Source organism: Cicer arietinum, chromosome 4 (genome assembly GCF_000331145.2).
Source record: "Cicer arietinum cultivar CDC Frontier isolate Library 1 chromosome 4, Cicar.CDCFrontier_v2.0, whole genome shotgun sequence".
Taxonomy (NCBI): Eukaryota; Viridiplantae; Streptophyta; class Magnoliopsida; order Fabales; family Fabaceae; genus Cicer; species Cicer arietinum.
In genome coordinates, this window is record NC_021163.2 from 59,872,362 (window position 1) to 59,888,969 (window position 16,608).

The window sequence follows — 16,608 nt, forward strand, 5'->3', positions numbered from 1 at the left end:
AATGCAATTAAGGTCGAAAGCACTATGTTTTGTAAACTGTTAGCGATTAAACATTCTTCTCTGCTTGTCCCTTTTGGCAGGAATGTAAAAACCAGCATGATAGCTTGCGTCTATTACAACTGTAGGCTGTATTATTTACCAATGAGTTGTTATAGAAGGGCCTCTGTATCATCAGATATATGATCAGTTTGGTGATTGGATTTAGTTGTGTTTATTCATTTATAAATAAAAAATGTGAATTTATTTGGGCTCGGCAATAAAAGTCAAGACTTCAGAGATGTACTAATGAAGTTCATTTCTTTTGAGTAAGAATATCATGATCGAAGTTCATTTCTTTTGAGTAAGAATATCATGATCGAAGTTCAGATTTGATTCTTCAATCCATTTATGATTAATTCGAACATGATACTTGGCAGTTGGCACTATTATTACTGTCTTCTTTTTAGTAGACTTTGTTTAAATTCCTCTCCCCTCCACAAGTACTCATTACACTATTTACCATGCAATTTGTGCCGAGGTTTTATCATTTTAATTTTCACCGACGTTTCTATCAAAAATAAAAAGAAGTCTACAGATGGTTTTCAAAATGGTATTATTAAAATTATGAAATTTTTTATGGTGGATTGCTTTTGTAGATGGTTTATCATAGATTAATATTTAAAAAATATTTAAAACTTTAATAGTCATGTTTTTTGAAAGTAGAATTTACGGTCTTTTTTGTCTTTATAATTAAGATTAATTTGATTAGTGTGAATTCAACAAAAAAAAGAGAAAAAATATGCATGTCTCAAAATTTAACTCATTTGTTTTTCTTCTTCTTGTTTTGGTGGAATTAACCCAAGTAAGAGTTGTCGAATTCGCCGTAAATATGAGGGGAACAAATTACTACTTTTGAGGAGTATCATATATTGTTGTGAGTTTTAGATGATTTTAAAGTATTATAGTCTACTTTGGAGTAAAACCCGCCTTAAATTATTTTTTTCCATAAAGAAAACTACATTTAGAACTTTAAGCTGAGTTTTTAATCTTAATATCTGATATTCACCAGCGTCATAATCATAATATGTGTATGTTTAATCAAATTTTGGGAATGAATTTTGTTTAGCTATTTTTGGGCAATCAATCAATTTTGTAAGTGACTATTTTTCCACTATTCTTATAGTGGTTTATTTATTTCTTGAAGTGGTAAATTTCCATTTTCAAATTAAACGGCATTTTGGTAAAAGAAAATCTTACTGGCCAAAATAAAATTTCAGCCCCAAAGGAGGCATCAAATAGTTAAGGCAGATATTAAAGCATAGCATTGAAAAGTCTAACAAATAACAATATGCAACCAGTTGGATTAGAATTCACACCACTTCATTAGAAATCTGAGGCTTTATCCACTTCGTTAGAGGTGTGTTTTTATTCAATTACTAGACTAGATAGTTCATATGTATACTTCAAACAATTGATGGTGAAGCAATTGTTCAGCAACAAAACTATACTATAAACAGGTATCAAATGGAGGATGTACTAGAAGCAAATGACAAAGGAGCGTCATTGAAAAAAGGCACGTTCCTTTGTAGAAGCTCTTGGCAATCCTCTTGCCTTGCTGACTTAGGGTCAAAAGGATCTCTATCAGGAATCACCAGACCTTGTTTCATGCGACCGAGACGCCTTGCATGAAGAACTTGCTTTGAGGTAATTGGTAGTCTAATGAACTGATACTCTTCTAAAGCTGATTCAATCTTTTCTGCTCCCCACTTCTCTAAGCATTTTCCTAACACTGCTGCATCTAATATTGACATGTTTGTGCTTCTAGCACAGTGAGGTGTAGTAGGGTGAGCTGCATCCCCTACCAATACCACATTGTCCCAAAATATCTTCTCCAAGGGATCACTATCATATATGAAATTTAAGAAAGGCTCCTTTGTTTCTTTCATTACCATTGCTAACTCAGAAATCCAAACCTTTTCGGCTTCTTGGTGCATCTTCTCGATCATGTCAGTAGTTACTTTCATTGTCACTGAGGTTCCCTGAAATTTTTTGGACCCAAATATCAAGAGTGGTGTTATTTGAACATCAAAATCGTAACACTGAATAAAAATACACCATTTAGAACTGCTGATCTTACCTTCACTTCAGGCTCTGGCTGGTTCACAAACCAAAACCAATTGAGCCTTTTGTTCATAAGCTCATATAGTCCACTGTGTGTACCTGAGGCCAAATCAAAGTACAAGCATTTCCCTAACTCAGGATATGCCTTTTTGATATTTATGATGGTTTCTGAATTCTCAATTTTTGAATAGTCAAGAACTCCTCTCCAAGCACAATAGCCTGAATATCTGCAAAAGATACTTGAGCCTTAGAGAACATTCTCCACAAAAATGAAAAGAGAGAGTTAAGTTCAGCTCCATTATAAGTTACAATTTATGTAGGCATCAACAAATTAGATTGAAGGTGTGTCCGTCATTTAGTGTCTGACACGTATTGATGTCCAACACAAACACAAGTTGTTACATTCAATTACTGGTGTCAACGAGTTAGTGATAGTATTAGTGTTTCATAGGATACAAACCTTAGTTTAAAATCGGGGAGATATTTCTGGCGGATCGAAGAGAGACAACCATCTGCTGCAACAAGCAAATCCCCTCTAATCTCAATGATCTCTCCAGTTTTAAGATCTTTAGCCTTTACTATGACAGAACCGTTTTCATTTACAACATGGACAGAGAGGAAAAGATGACCCCATAAAAATACTTGTGGTGGAAGTGCATTATAGAGAAGACCATGAAGATCAGCCCAATGTGTTGCTCTGAAGTTGAAACTCTCATCTCTTATCAATGTCCAATTAACCTTCTTCTCACTATCAGTTACTTGGTTCTGTTCAAGATTAAAAAAAAATCACACAAACAACACTTTAATTCTTTCTTTTTTACATGAGAAAGACTACAATTTCTCAAAGGGTTCATATTTCAACTATATAATCAATATCAAAACACAGAAGGATTCTTTTTAATTGTTTGCTTAACAAGCCGCAGTAATAATACCACACAATTTCAACCGGTAATCAATCTCGACCATTGATTTGAAATCAGACGGCTCAAATTACACATTTAGTAAATCAGTTTTAAACAATCCCGACCATTGATTTAGATTATATCGTCGAGATCAGTAATTGCGTCATGCAGTTTGATAGGATGTTTCAAGATTACAAAAGCTAGGGTTTCTAAACTAGAAAGAGAAAAAGAAATTTAGAAAACTAACTAATAAAATTAAAAACATAATTTTTTCATTCAATTGGTAATCTGAAATGTCTCAATGAGACTGCTTATATAGGACTAATAGTGGGTAGTAAAATAAAATGAGCCTAAAGGCTAAAAGACCAACTAACAACAATTAAAATAAAAGTTCAATTAACATAAATTCTACTTCTAACTTAAATATCTAAATTATGTATTTAAAACTAAATTATCACTAATTGCATGCTCTATCTAAATTATCTATTTATCTATTTAATAATTCACCCTTCACTAGAGACAAATTGATAGCATTAAAGAAAATAAAATAACAAAAATGAAGAGAGGGTGGATATTGATTATTGACCTGATCAATAGTTAGTGGCAGAGTGTTGTTGTGTAAGAATTGTGGATGTGAAATCCAATTTAGAATGATTTGTAGAGAGAGAGGGTTAAGTCCAAGACCTGCACCAGTAGGACTTCCAGTTGGAGAAGTGGCTTTTTCAAGCACAAGTACTTCCCAACCAGCTAAGATTAGAGCATGTGCACTTGATATCCCTGCTATACTACCCCCTACAATCACTGCTCTTGCTTTTCTTCCTTCCCCAACCATTTTCTCTTTTTCTCTTCAACCACCTAATTATCACACATATACATATATATATAATAAAAAGTTTGGATTCACATATGGTGATAAATTTTACGCTATCATCACGTTACAACCACTTATATATGTTACTTTAAAATAATTACTATCAGAACATTTTTAAACATATTAGTAGCTTAGTTAATTAGTATTTGTCTCATTCATCATGATTTGAACCATGATCCTTTTACCTCCAACCATTACTTCAAATCTGTTGAAGTGTCCGACTTCAATAAATTTAGATTAGATTAAAGTTTCTTAAGGCTATGGGGCAGCTTTGGCTACCCAAGAAATATTATTTTCTAGAACAAGCAATTATAGTTTTATGTTTAGTTACCTCAATTTTATATATTTAGCTACTCTAAATAAATTTATTAGTACATAATTAAGAGAATTACAAAAGTAAAAAAAAAAAATCATTTTATTTACATATCTACTCGTATTATTTTGATATTTTCAATCTCTTAGTTACTTCAAATAAAAATATGTTTAATAATAAAAAAATGTCAAGACATAATTTATAAATAAAATTAATGTTGAAATTCTTACAAATGATTTAATAGTTTACATTGCAAAATATATTGTTAGTTATTATAGATTCAATATAATAAATAAATTTGACTCTTTAAAATATTGTCTAACGCTATTTTTTAAATAACTATCTCAGTTTTTACTTTTTGTAGTTTTAATTTATATATTCATTATGATTTTTTTGGTATCAATGATTAAATTTAATATGTTAATTTTAAAAATGTCTTTCATATTTTGTTATATACTTAGGCCTCTCAAAAAAAATTAGGCTAACTTCGCCTGTGTATGTGTATGCAGTTGTCCCATATATTTAAATTAGACTAGTTTATATGCAATTGTGCTGAGATAGCTAAGTTTACCAAATAAAAGTGAAGAGAACTGTGCGTGATGTGGTGATCACGATGAACTCCAAAAATCCAACTTATTTATTTATTTATATTTTAATTGCAGTTTTGATCTTCTATTTTAGTTGAATTACGAAAATAGTCCTTCATTTTATTTCTCTCCAGTTTTGGTCTCCAAATATAATTTTAGTCCAAAACTTGATGAAGTGACATTTTTAAAGTCGCACCACACTATTTATGATCATTGATTTCAGGTACAATTGTTGCACAATAAGATATTGAGGCATGATGCGACTTAAATAAACGTAAAAAAATGAAACTTCATATTTTAAATTAAAATTCTGTTTGGAGACCAAAACTGAAGAAAAATAAATTAGAATACTACTTTTGCAATTCAGCTAAAATAGAGACTCAAAACTCAAGTTAAATTTTTATTTATTTATGTATAAAAAAAAGATACTTACAAGAAAAAATGGAGATGCAAATAGCAATCTCGTCTTGGGCTGAGGGCCTCAGCCCAACACAGATTCATGAATGAGCTCACGCGTCACCTCAGAGAGCGTGTATTCACGCGCTAGCTCACATTCTCACGCGCTCTCTTTCTACTCTCACTGGTTCTCACACACACAATGCGACGCACTACTCCGACTATCCATCTCTTCGCCGCCAACGACGCCGCCTTCTGCACCGTCACAATGTCTTCACGCCCTTATGTACTCTCTCTCTCTCTCCTTCTCCTACACAAACACACACGTGCTCATTCATAGAAGCAATTCATAAATTCGCTATGATAGTTTAACACTCTTATTACATTATTTTTTTCTTCCTAATTTTGCAGCACCGAGGATATCAGAGAGGATTCTCCAGCCGCTCGTATTCCGGAGGGAGAGACAAGTTCGTTACCGGCGACGAGCACTTACGGCCGGTCAGCGATGCCAATTCAGCACTCCGAGGAGATGAGAGAGGAAACTTTGCGAATCAAACACAGTACCATCAGAATCAAGCTTGCAATCCAAGGCTTCATCATCATCCTCATCCACCGCCATACTACCAGAATCCATCTTACAATCCAAGACTTCATCATCATCCTCCTCCACCGCTTCATTTTCGGCCGTTTACACCTTATGATCACCGGCCTGCATTTCGTCCGCAGCAGAATTTTCGCCCGTGCCCTCCCGACCATCGAGAGTGGGAGAATGCGTTGACGCCGCCACCTCGTCATTGTGGTAACTTCACTCTTGCACCATGCGATTTCATTATGACTTAGGATCAAAACTTAGGGTTTAGGATAATGTCGTAAGAAGAAAGCGAGGTTATCTAGTGTTGTCAAAAATTGCCGCTACGGCGCTAGAGGGCTATAGCATAGATGGATTTGAATAAACTGTAGTCAAATAGAAGCTACAGCAGCACTATAGCATTGCAGCTTAGCAGAAATCAAACAAACAGCTAATGTTTGCCATGTGCAATCTATGAAGCGCATATACCGACATGAACACCTGACATGGAACTGTCAGTGGTAATCATTTGAGAAAATGAATTAGTTGAATGTCATTAATGTGTCAATGTTGTTTTGGTGTCTGAGAGACACTCCCTCCCTCGATCAGAAGTGTCAGTGCTACAAAGGCTACAATTGACAACACTAGGTTGAACATTTCAGTGTTTGACCAGAAGTATGTCCATAGTAGGAGTCTAGGAGCTGAATCTACTACATAAGTGAAAATATTGTAAAGCTCTGACGATTTGGCGAGTAAGAGGAGGATAGGTTTGAGGTTGATTGTTTATCACTCTTCCCCCCTCCCATTTTTTGGTGCTCATGATGAATTGTTTTGGAGTTTTACATCAATACATCATCATATCGGACTAATTTAGCTTGTGATTTTCTTTTCTATGTTCAACAGAAAGGTTTAAAATCCTGTCCTATAATATATTGGCTGACTACCTTGCTAAGGACCACTGGAAAAAACTTTATTATCACATACCTCCATACATGTTGGACTGGCAGTGGAGAAAGAGGAAAATTATTTTTGAGCTAGGCTTGTGGTCTGCTGATATCATGTGTTTTCAGGTTATCAATCTGTTACATATTATGCCACAATGCTAACTTCTTGCCCAAGTATGCTATTTAACATGTTTGTGATCATACACTAACGCTGTTGTAAATTCTGGCTTGGCTTGTTTAATAATAATGACATGCATGCGTCACAGATGTTGTACTGAGCAGTAAAACAGAAGAGAATGATATATTGCAATTTGCAAGTAGGTTCATCACTTATAATTGTTGGTGTCAGACTTGGAATTTTAGTATTTTACATCTACCTCATTTTCCAAAAAATACTTTACATTAAATTTTCAAACAAGATTTTTGAGTTGCGTTAACATCTCAGCAAGATTTCTGGAATTTTTTTCATACGTTCTTTGCTGATCATATCATCATTATTTCTTAATTGTGTTATATGCATGGATACTACACTTCTGATTAACTAGAATCTAAAGAAAATTCCCTTTTGATCTTATTTTATTACTTCCAGGAGGTTGATAGATTTCAGGAGTTGGCTGAGGATTTGAAGTTTAAGGGATACAGAGGCACCTGGAAGGTTGGTTAGAAGAGCTATGTGTTTGACTGCTACTGACATAAGCATTCCTAAATCCTATTGTAAATTTTTTGGTTCAATGCTGCCCGTGCCATTTTTTGTAAGCATAGGGGTTTTTTTTTTCAGGCTTTGTTTCTACTTTGAACTTTTTTAAGATATCATCATTTTTATGCTTATATGATGATCAAACTATCAATGGTATACTTTTGGACCTAATACATGCCTGTCTTTATACTGTTGATTAATCCTTGTAGCCAACATCACTTTGCAGGAAAAGGTTTGGCTGTTTTTGTTATTCTGATGATTAGACCATCATTGTTACAAAATATTTATTTACCTTTAATAATTTGAAATATAAATGGATGTCCCTTTCATCTGGGCTTATAAGTCTCTGTCATCTTTGGTAGTAGAATTGCTGTCATTAGCTATTCAAACAGGGAACTTAACTTTTACTTGCGGAGCATGTTTGTATAAATGTGTGTATCATATAATGGTAGATTGGCAACATTTCCATTTCCCGCTATATTCTACAAGTTGTAACTTGTCGTGTCATGTGAAGTGACCTGTCTTTGCATCATCACTTTCAGCTGTTTTTGTTTTCTTCTTTTGATATAATTATCCTCTTTTTGATTTGTTATATCAATTATTTTGCAAAGAAAAATGAGTATTTCTGTTGCAATATGAAGTCTCACAGCACTTCTGTACTTATAGATGCGTACGGGAAATCCAGTTGATGGCTGTGCAATCTTTTGGCGAACATCAAGGTTCTCTAAAACTATACCTTTCTCTGGACGCTGCTTATCAAACTGGGATTTATTTTCTTTACTAGTGATTCAACATTCACGGAATTCATGCACATACCGTTTGTGGATTTTTTGGAAAAAAAATTATGCACATGCTTTTCTTCCCTTATTTAGCTTATAGCCTTATAGGCTTATACATTATTTTTATCACTTAGAGTTAGAATGTTATTATAATAATATGATAGGGCACTAGTCTACACTGGTGTAATAATATAGGCGCACCTGTCAAGTTGTTATGTCGAAGCAGCAATTTCATTCGGTAATATATTATATTTTAAATTAGTTGTTAGGGTTTGAACTTGAACCTCCTCAAACTCTTTTGGGTGTCCCAACTCAACCACTTAAGTTATGCCTTGGGGATCATTCAGTAACATACTCTTATCAAATTGTTATCAGTACTCTCTAGTAAACTGATAGGTAAACTTTAGTTAATTAGGGAAATAAGGCATGTTGCCAATAAATAGGAATAGGGGGTTGAGGTGAGTTAATCATTTTAAAGGAATTTGTGTGTTGTTTCTATTGATAATAATCTGAATCTGAACCAGTTCCTATAAAAACCCTAGGTTAATTTTGGTGTTGTTTATGGCTGTTTTCTTTTACATTTGTTTTTCTCTTGATCTTGTTTGTACTCCACATCTGTCTCATTCTGTGCTCATTTTTGCATTGTATACATTATTTTTATGTATGTTTGTATTTGATAGGACACTAGTCTACGAGGATACCTTTTTTCTTTTATTTATTTATTTAATAAAATAGTAATATTACTTATCCAACTTTATCATAGGTTCAATTTGTTATATGAAGAATGCATTGAGTTCAACAAGTTGGGACTGAGAGACAATGTCGCTCAAATATGTGTATTAGAGGTACATACAAACTTTTATACTGGTTTTTTTGCCTTGTTCAATTTCAGTTGAGGTAAACGGTAAATCTTCAATTATCCTACTTTTCACCCCTTTATTGATGTGCTTGTATTTCTTTCCTATATGTGACTCCATTGGACAGTTCATTAATCGAAATGGATCTCTCCCACCCAGGTAATTACTCCGTATTAGCTAATTGAATTATATATTTCTATTAGATACAAAACACATTGGTATCATATGCTTTCACTAAACAGCATAAGCCTTTCAAATAGTTGGTTAATGACATAGTATCAGATGGAGTTTGATCTTTGTTATCCACATCCCTCTATATAAAATTGAACTTCAACACAAGGTTGGGTGGGCTTGTGCATTTCTGAAGTACTCCTGTGTGCGAGGGTGTTCAATATAAAAACGTTCAATTGTGTTCAGTGAATGATTTCTGACAGAGCCTTGCCATAGTTGGATATACCTTGGTGGGTAAAATAAGATAGTCTGAAGCAAAGCACGGATACTTGTATGTTTTGGACATTCAATAGATCATGAAATAGTCTGAAGCAAAATAGTTATGTAGTTTGTCAATTGTTTACTATGACATATTAAGGAAGTAGCTCAGTGGTTGTATAGGGTGTGACAAAATTTTTGTAAATTGGGGCACTGGTACAACACGATATATTACATAATTTTATTAAATAAAAAAACTAAATGAATATTTTGTCCATAATGGTCTAACTTGAAGTTTTCAACAAAATTCCTTGCTGTATATAAAGTAAGTAAAAATTTCTATAAAGGGGCACAAAGGGGTGAAATAGCAATTGTTTCATTTAGAAGCAAAACAAACAACGGATTAGCCAAACTTAGTGTCTTTATATGGATTGGTTTGTATTTGAGTGATGTTGGCTTATTGTGATGCTTAACTCAAATGTGTTCAGACAACTGATAATATAATTTGAGGGGAAAAGAGAAAGTATTGGGGTACAAACCCAGTGAGTTTCTGTACCAGCTAGTTACAGTAACCATTTAGAGTATCCATCCATCATCAGAGGATGAAAAGCTTCTTGTTGTTTCCTTAAATCTATGAGAATGAGGACCCTGTTTAGGTTCACAACTCACAAGGGTATATTTTATGCCGCTGAGTGCTGACATAAAGATCTAGATTGGTGCACAAGGTCATGGGATAAATTTAATTGAGCCTTGCCTGTGTTATGCTTGCAACTTTTCTTCTAATCTGAGGTGTTGATAGCCTTATGGGCTTTCTTTTAATTTTTCAAATTATGATTCATATTTTTTTGAAGAGATATCTTTGTTTACTCAATATAACATAAATGCAGCATTCTGCAGCCTGACAGATTCTCGTAAAGTTGTGGTTTGCAACATTCATGTGCTTTACAATCCAAATAGAGGAGAAATCAAGCTTGGCCAGGTATGCACTGTCTGTTTGATATAACATTTTCCTGGTTTGATTGTTTTGTTTTGTTTTGGATGTGCCGCCTTTTAATGCTCTTTTAATTTGATGGCTATTGCTTCTGGGAAAAAACCTAGCGTAAACACTATTTTGTAGTTCATCCATGTTATAGAGATTCAACGAAGTTTTACGTTAGCTGTCGACTATCTAACACAACCCTCTCTTTTTATCCGGGCTTGAGACTGGCTATGAATAGCAAAGTTAACATAGGCAGGATTTCAACACGGATCAACATTTAAACAAAATTCCCAAACATACATTTCTGAAGAACCTAAAAATGGGGGTTTCCACCATTAACGTGACTCAAAGCTTCAAATTCTCATTTAACTTCAAACTAAAATTATAAACTATAACCATGAAAGATTAATTTTGAAGAATGAGAATAAAAGAATGATAAAAGACTTAGTTGCTAAAGAAAACGAAAAATGGAGATGATGTGTCTGACGATGGCCAAAGAAGGGTTAGTGGTTTTTGGCGAAAAAGAGAACAAAGGTTATGTTTTAATGTAGGATACCACCCAGTATCGCATACTGAGTTGGTTTTAATTTTTTTATTTCTAAATTTATTTTAGGAATAAAAAGGAAAAAAAAAAAATCAAGCACAACTGCATAGCGCTACTAATGGGAGCCTAAGACAATGGATTACGGAACTTCAGCTCCTGGCGCTGCACTGCTAGGCGCATAGCGCCCTGATTTGGCAAAATAAAATTGCTTCAATAGGCGCCTAGCGCCAGAATGAGCACCTAGCGCCTTGGTTTGCTAAAATCAGTGAACATCACTTCTTTTCTTTATTTTAGAGTGCACGACCCATCAAAATGTATGCAACTAAAAAGTTGAAACTTAAATTAGTTCCAAGCATCAAGACTTCCTAGGATATTGAAACAAGGATTCTTAAATTCAAGTAGGGGCGAGAATAGGTCAGGTCATGTCAGACTTTGAAAGCCTTGAGTCTGGCCTACGATTAATTTTTTAAGCCTACGCCCAATCATATGCATTTTTTTCGGCCTGGCCTGGCCTGGAATCCTATTTAAAAGCCTTATTCACATTAAAACATTTAAATGCTCTACTCATACCACATGATGCTCTCCACATATCAATATCAATGTAGATATCTATATATATTAAATAAAAAATAATTTTTCTAACAAAATAAATTTTAAAAATCTGAAACAAACATCTTTTAAACCCTAAAAAATAATTTTTGGTTTCAAAGAATAGAACACACCGATTATTACCTCTCAAACAAATATGAAACGACTACTGAGTGATACACTAATTGAACGGCTACCGAATATGGAACGACTACCAACTATGGAATCGCTACCGAATATGGAATGACTACTGAGTGATTGCCTAATTGATAGAATTTAAAATAAGAAATAATATTATTAATATAATAATACAAAATAACATCAATAAATAACAAAATATATATAGGTCAGCCTGTCAGGCTTAATAGACTTTTTTATAAGCCTGAACCTGACCTATTTAAATAAATAGTCTTTAAAAATAGTCTGAGCCTAGCCTTTTTATTAAATAGGTCAGACCAGGTCATAAGTAGGCCAAGCCATAGGCTCCTCACAGACGGCCTAGTCTATTTCCATCCCTAAACTCAAGGATTCAAGGATTAACTTCCATTCAACTAATGAATCGTAAATCATTCTAAGAGTGATCAAGTCATAAAAAGCATTAAGCAAAGAGAAGAACACAAACTCATGAAGATTAATTCAAAGAGATGCGACTCAAATCAAATGCATAAGATTCTCGTCAACATTCACTCGTCCTTCAAAAAGGGTGTTTAACTAGACATAGTAATTAAATGAAAGGGTAAAAAGTAATCACAAGAATTATCCGTGAACGATTTGCGATGAAACGGCTTTTGTCATGTTCAAATTGAACCTCCCACGTATGTTCTTTGCTTAGGACATGAGTATCTAGGTGAAAATCGGATAAAAAGATACCCCAAAATTTATTAAAAAAAAACATATATGGTAACAGGCCCAGTATGTGGCTGCCTGGACCTCACACAGGAGGCCTAGTGCTGGTAAAACTGAGGGTGTCTAGCGCTGCACAAGACAAAATGTGAGCGCCTAGAGTTAGCTGGTGGAGCGCTAGGTGCTAGTTTTGAAAGTTTCCTTCAGAAGACACCCAGCGCCAGGACGTCTGGCTCTCTGAAACAGCATGAATTCATCCATTTTAATGCTCACTTGTGCCTCTTCTTAGATAGCTTTCCAAACCTACTATCAAATACAATCAGAACAAGTCAAATGTTCAACAATTAGGTTCAAATCTATGTTAAATCCAACAATGCAAAAGAGAGACATTACACATAACAACTAGTAAGAAAATATGGTAAAACAAGATTTGAAGTCTAGATGAAGTGATGAATTCCACACGAAAAGTGGCACAAAAACAAGATAAATTAAGGACTCATTGGTTACATGTGATGGTCTTATGTTTAGGTGTACTACTCACTGCCTACTCGTATTTAACCCATTGATTTAAATGTCTGTATCAACTCTTCCCTCAAGAATTTCCAATTCGGTACAGGAGCTAAGGACCCTTAGTGTGTGCAATTTAACTGAATCATGAAAATCCATGTCTTCTATCTGTTAGCCTTCTGTGAACATTGAGTAAAAAAAAGCCTTCTGTGAACATTGACAACATCTCATCTGATTCCAACTCTTTCCATATTTGAACTGGTAATATTAGATTTTCATAGCTGACTCTGTCGTGTGATTTCAAATTTTCTTGTAATTGCTTTTTGCTTCATATTTACTTCAAGCAGGTCAGAGTCCTATTGGATAAGGCTCAAGCTGTTTCTCAACTCTGGAATCATGCCCCTGTTATTATCTGTGGGGATTTTAATTGTACCCCTAAGGTTATTTTCTATTATTATGCCTTTTCAGTATCATTTTGTAAAGTTTGTTGTCAGTCTTTATGAATTTACATTCTTTTTCTTGTTGCAGAGTCCATTGTACAACTTTATTGCAGAACAAAAGGTATAGCCTTTAGTCTTTTACTTTTTTGACTTTGATGATCATAATTAGCTGCAGGAATGATATTTTTTTATTCACAGTTAGATCTGTCTGGAATAGATAGGAATAAAGTATCAGGGCAAGCTTCTGCTGTACTTCGCTCCCCATGGATCCATGGTTCTAAATCTAGGTAGACTTCTGCATTTGATTCGTTTATGTGATGAAATTTGTTGAAGTTCATGCTTTTACAATAAATACCTGCTAAACCTTCCAAATTTATGCAGCGAAAACAGATATTCTAATGGTTCAGTTCAGGCCACATCTGCTGAAGGTGACAAGGAAGTTACTATTGAACAAAATAGTTCTGTGCCAGACATGCAGAATCCGGACACTGAGAATAACAGTTCAGAGAATCAAAATACTCACCCTGTTTTGGATATGCCTGATAAGACAAATGTGCAGTGTAGCAGGCTAAGTGATGATTGTGCAGGAAAAGATACTCAGGAGGCTGTTGGCCATAATAAGATTTTCGGTGAAGTTGATGGCATGAAAGAAGTGCCAAATCCTTCTAATAATAAAGGTAGGCTCCCAATTGATCATATAAATGATGATGAAATTCATGACATCACACCTATGACATCTTCAGATCTTGAAACGGTTCACAATGACCCAACTGGGACGGGAAGCACGGAACATACATCAGATGTTATCTCAACTTCAAATCAAGAACCATTAAGTGTAAAATGCAACTTGCATGATCATAAAGTGAATAAGCATATAGAGTTTGACTGTTCCTCAACCTCTCTTCAAGAAGGTGATCAAGCTTCAAAGGTGAAGATGGATCTTGAGTCAACAGATCTTCTTAAGGTAGAAGTATCTTCAACTAAAACATCCAGTAAGACTTCAGTTTCTGATGCTTTTGAAGTCCCTCATCCAGAATATAGAGAAAGCTCATCTTATGAGGTCATTGCTAATGACCAAATAAATTGCTCAACAACTGCATATCTAGTTGACGGGTCACATGATTCTACCAACATTGACTTTCCATTAAATGAAAAACTAGATAAATTTTCCTTTGATGAGATAGATAAAGTCGATGTAAGCAGTGGGAATATTGGCGAAGATGCCATTGATTTCATAAATGCCTTACATAATGCCGAAGAAGGTATTGATTGATCTTGAACTTGACCCATCTGTGAAATCATATCTGAAAAGTCATATCAGGTCTGGTTATTAGATTTTGCTTCTAACGACTTGATGCTGTCTGCAGAAAGCAATGAAGTGAAGGACGACTTATCTCCAAGTCTGATTTCCAATTATATTGGTGCCGAGAAAACTACTTATAATCCATCATTGTGGACCTCTGCTGACATAGAAACTGGAACAGGAAATGCAGAGTGCACGTTCTTAGAACACCCTTTACCACTTAGGAGCACATACACTGAAGCTATGGTAGATCTAAAAGAATTGCTTGCATAGCTTTCTTTTTCCTTTCCTTTTTATAACTCACTTTTATAAGACAAGCTGGCTCATCATACACGTGTTTAAAAGCTGCTGTACTTGGCATTCTTTGCATTTGTGCAGGACAGTTCAGGGACTAGAGACCTCTATGGTGAACCCTTGGTAACCAGTTACAACAAGTGCTTCTTGGGCACTGTGGACTATATTTGGTAGGTACTAAGCTTCTAAAGTTTTTCTGAAACTGTTTTGCTCTCCTGTGCTGCTTATTTTACTTTGAATTGTAACATTGTAATAAGTATACCATCAAAAGGTGTCCCTGCATAAGTTATTGCTTTGAAGTATGGGTACTCCAAAATCATGTCATACCCATACACGGTCTGTACCCCTACTCGGTACTCGTTGGGTACATTTCCTATTATACTGTACTTTTTTCCCTATATTTTAGGGCATAAATAACATTTTCTCAACTACAATTATGTAAATATCATCTTTCTATCCTAATTTTATTGATTTTGTATATTTTTATATCCTAATTCTATTTTGATTTATGATGCAGTAAATTATGAAAGATGCTTGTATAATTTTTGTTCCTTGTATATTTTAATGTACTGGTAGATTAGGTTTTTATAAAATTCTTATCTCGTACCCACTTGTACCCAGACACCCCTACCACATGCATATCCATGCAACATAGGTTATTGTAGTTGCATAATATTTTTTCCATTAACATTCCTGATAGATATATTTGAGTACTAATCAGCATTCAAAAGAAACTACTGTGCACTATGTATGCTTATTTCTGAACAAAAGAAGTCGGCATAAATACTTATTTTTCCCTTGATATGTCATATAGGCGATCTGAAGGTCTGCAAACAACCAGAGTTCTTGCTCCGATACCTAAACATGTCATGGAAAGTGCACGAGGATACCCAACAAAGGTAAGAATAAGTTTGTAGTTTATGTGGGAAAGTTAGCAGATGTGTACATTTATACAGAGGCTTTTTATGGAGTCTCTCACTAGTTACAATAATGATGATGTTTTACCCACATACGGGTAAGAGAGGCTCTTGTTGATTTATTTGGAAGAAACTATTTCTTACTTTTCCTCGAGTAAATTGATTATGAGACCAAACATTTTGTTTACATCATCAAAAGTGGTTCTACTTTACCATCAAAAATGAAACCTATTATTACCAAGCACAAATCAATATTTTTATCTCAATTTCTTTTCACAGTCAATTCTTTTAACATCAATTTTTTCAATGTAAGATCACAAGTCCTCATAATTGAAATGCACTTCTCTTTCTTTATGCTCCTTTGTACTATTACTTGAAGCGTGTATTGTATTATTTATTTATTTATTTATTTTTCCATTTCATAACTGTACAGAAATGGGGTAGCGATCATATTGCCTTGGTTTCTGAGTTGGCTTTCTTGGAAGATGATACTGCCATCAGCAAGGATGTTGTATAACATTTTATTAGATAAAAAAATTGTGGGCATTTGCTGTTGTAAGATCTTCAAATGTGGTGTCAGGTCTTGGCCTAATTTGCCCCCTTCAGATTTTATGTTATGGGGGAGAATAAGGTTCTCCAGAAACTGAGACGTATTTATTTGTAAATAAATAAATATTATTTTTCAAATTGATCGTGTACATTATGTTGAGCCTGTGAAATGCGAGTCTATATGATTCTTTTGGCCTGTTA

At 34.4% G+C, this 16,608-nt stretch overlaps 3 protein-coding genes across 6 annotated transcripts in view; 2 read left to right on the plus strand and 1 right to left on the minus strand.

The window, feature by feature from the left end:
• The window catches only part of LOC101506312 (V-type proton ATPase subunit c''2), a 5,675-nt gene extending 5,471 nt beyond the window's left edge, over positions 1 to 204 (plus strand). The window contains exon 5 of the mRNA XM_004498589.4: positions 1 to 204. The gene's annotated coding sequence lies outside the window, so the exon portion shown is untranslated.
• Positions 205 to 1,337: 1,133 nt separating this feature from the next.
• On the minus strand, positions 1,338 to 3,914 carry LOC101506633 (uncharacterized). Its single transcript, XM_004498590.4, has 4 exons — positions 3,589 to 3,914; positions 2,561 to 2,865; positions 2,117 to 2,327; positions 1,338 to 2,018 (listed from the first exon to the last, which is right to left on the minus strand). The coding sequence occupies exons 1-4, from the start codon at positions 3,832 to 3,834 to the stop codon at positions 1,500 to 1,502; spliced, it is 1,281 nt and encodes a 426-aa protein (XP_004498647.1). The 5' UTR covers positions 3,835 to 3,914; the 3' UTR covers positions 1,338 to 1,499.
• A 1,382-nt stretch (positions 3,915 to 5,296) lies between these two features.
• On the plus strand, positions 5,297 to 16,608 carry LOC101506965 (carbon catabolite repressor protein 4 homolog 6). Of its 4 annotated transcripts, XM_012715248.3 has the most exons (17): positions 5,297 to 5,455; positions 5,581 to 5,968; positions 6,641 to 6,807; positions 7,271 to 7,336; positions 8,045 to 8,097; positions 8,921 to 9,002; positions 9,142 to 9,173; positions 10,341 to 10,422; positions 13,252 to 13,344; positions 13,433 to 13,465; positions 13,543 to 13,631; positions 13,726 to 14,021; positions 14,088 to 14,606; positions 14,712 to 14,893; positions 15,026 to 15,111; positions 15,756 to 15,840; positions 16,292 to 16,608. In XM_012715248.3, the coding sequence occupies exons 1-17, from the start codon at positions 5,372 to 5,374 to the stop codon at positions 16,373 to 16,375; spliced, it is 2,421 nt and encodes an 806-aa protein (XP_012570702.1). In that variant the 5' UTR covers positions 5,297 to 5,371; the 3' UTR covers positions 16,376 to 16,608. The 4 variants fall into 4 exon arrangements, 3 of the variants coding, with proteins under 3 accessions (XP_012570702.1, XP_012570700.1, XP_012570701.1); XR_012162738.1 differs by having other exon boundaries at positions 13,726 to 14,606; positions 15,026 to 15,115; positions 16,292 to 16,307; XM_012715246.3 differs by having other exon boundaries at positions 13,726 to 14,606.

Excerpts from the sequence above, each read along its gene's own strand:
- LOC101506965 (XM_012715246.3), top strand. The coding sequence starts at position 5,372 with ATGCGACGCACTACTCCGACTATCCATCTCTTCGCCGCCAACGACGCC. Across the intron at positions 5,456-5,580 it reads CAATGTCTTCACGCCCTTAT|CACCGAGGATATCAGAGAGG; the intron begins GTACTCTCTCTC and ends CTAATTTTGCAG. Across the intron at positions 7,337-8,044 it reads GATACAGAGGCACCTGGAAG|ATGCGTACGGGAAATCCAGT; the intron begins GTTGGTTAGAAG and ends CTGTACTTATAG.
- LOC101506633 (XM_004498590.4), bottom strand. The coding sequence starts at position 3,834 with ATGGTTGGGGAAGGAAGAAAAGCAAGAGCAGTGATTGTAGGGGGTAGT. Across the intron at positions 2,866-3,588 it reads TGCCACTAACTATTGATCAG|AACCAAGTAACTGATAGTGA; the intron begins GTCAATAATCAA and ends AATCTTGAACAG. Across the intron at positions 2,328-2,560 it reads CTCCCCGATTTTAAACTAAG|ATATTCAGGCTATTGTGCTT; the intron begins GTTTGTATCCTA and ends TATCTTTTGCAG.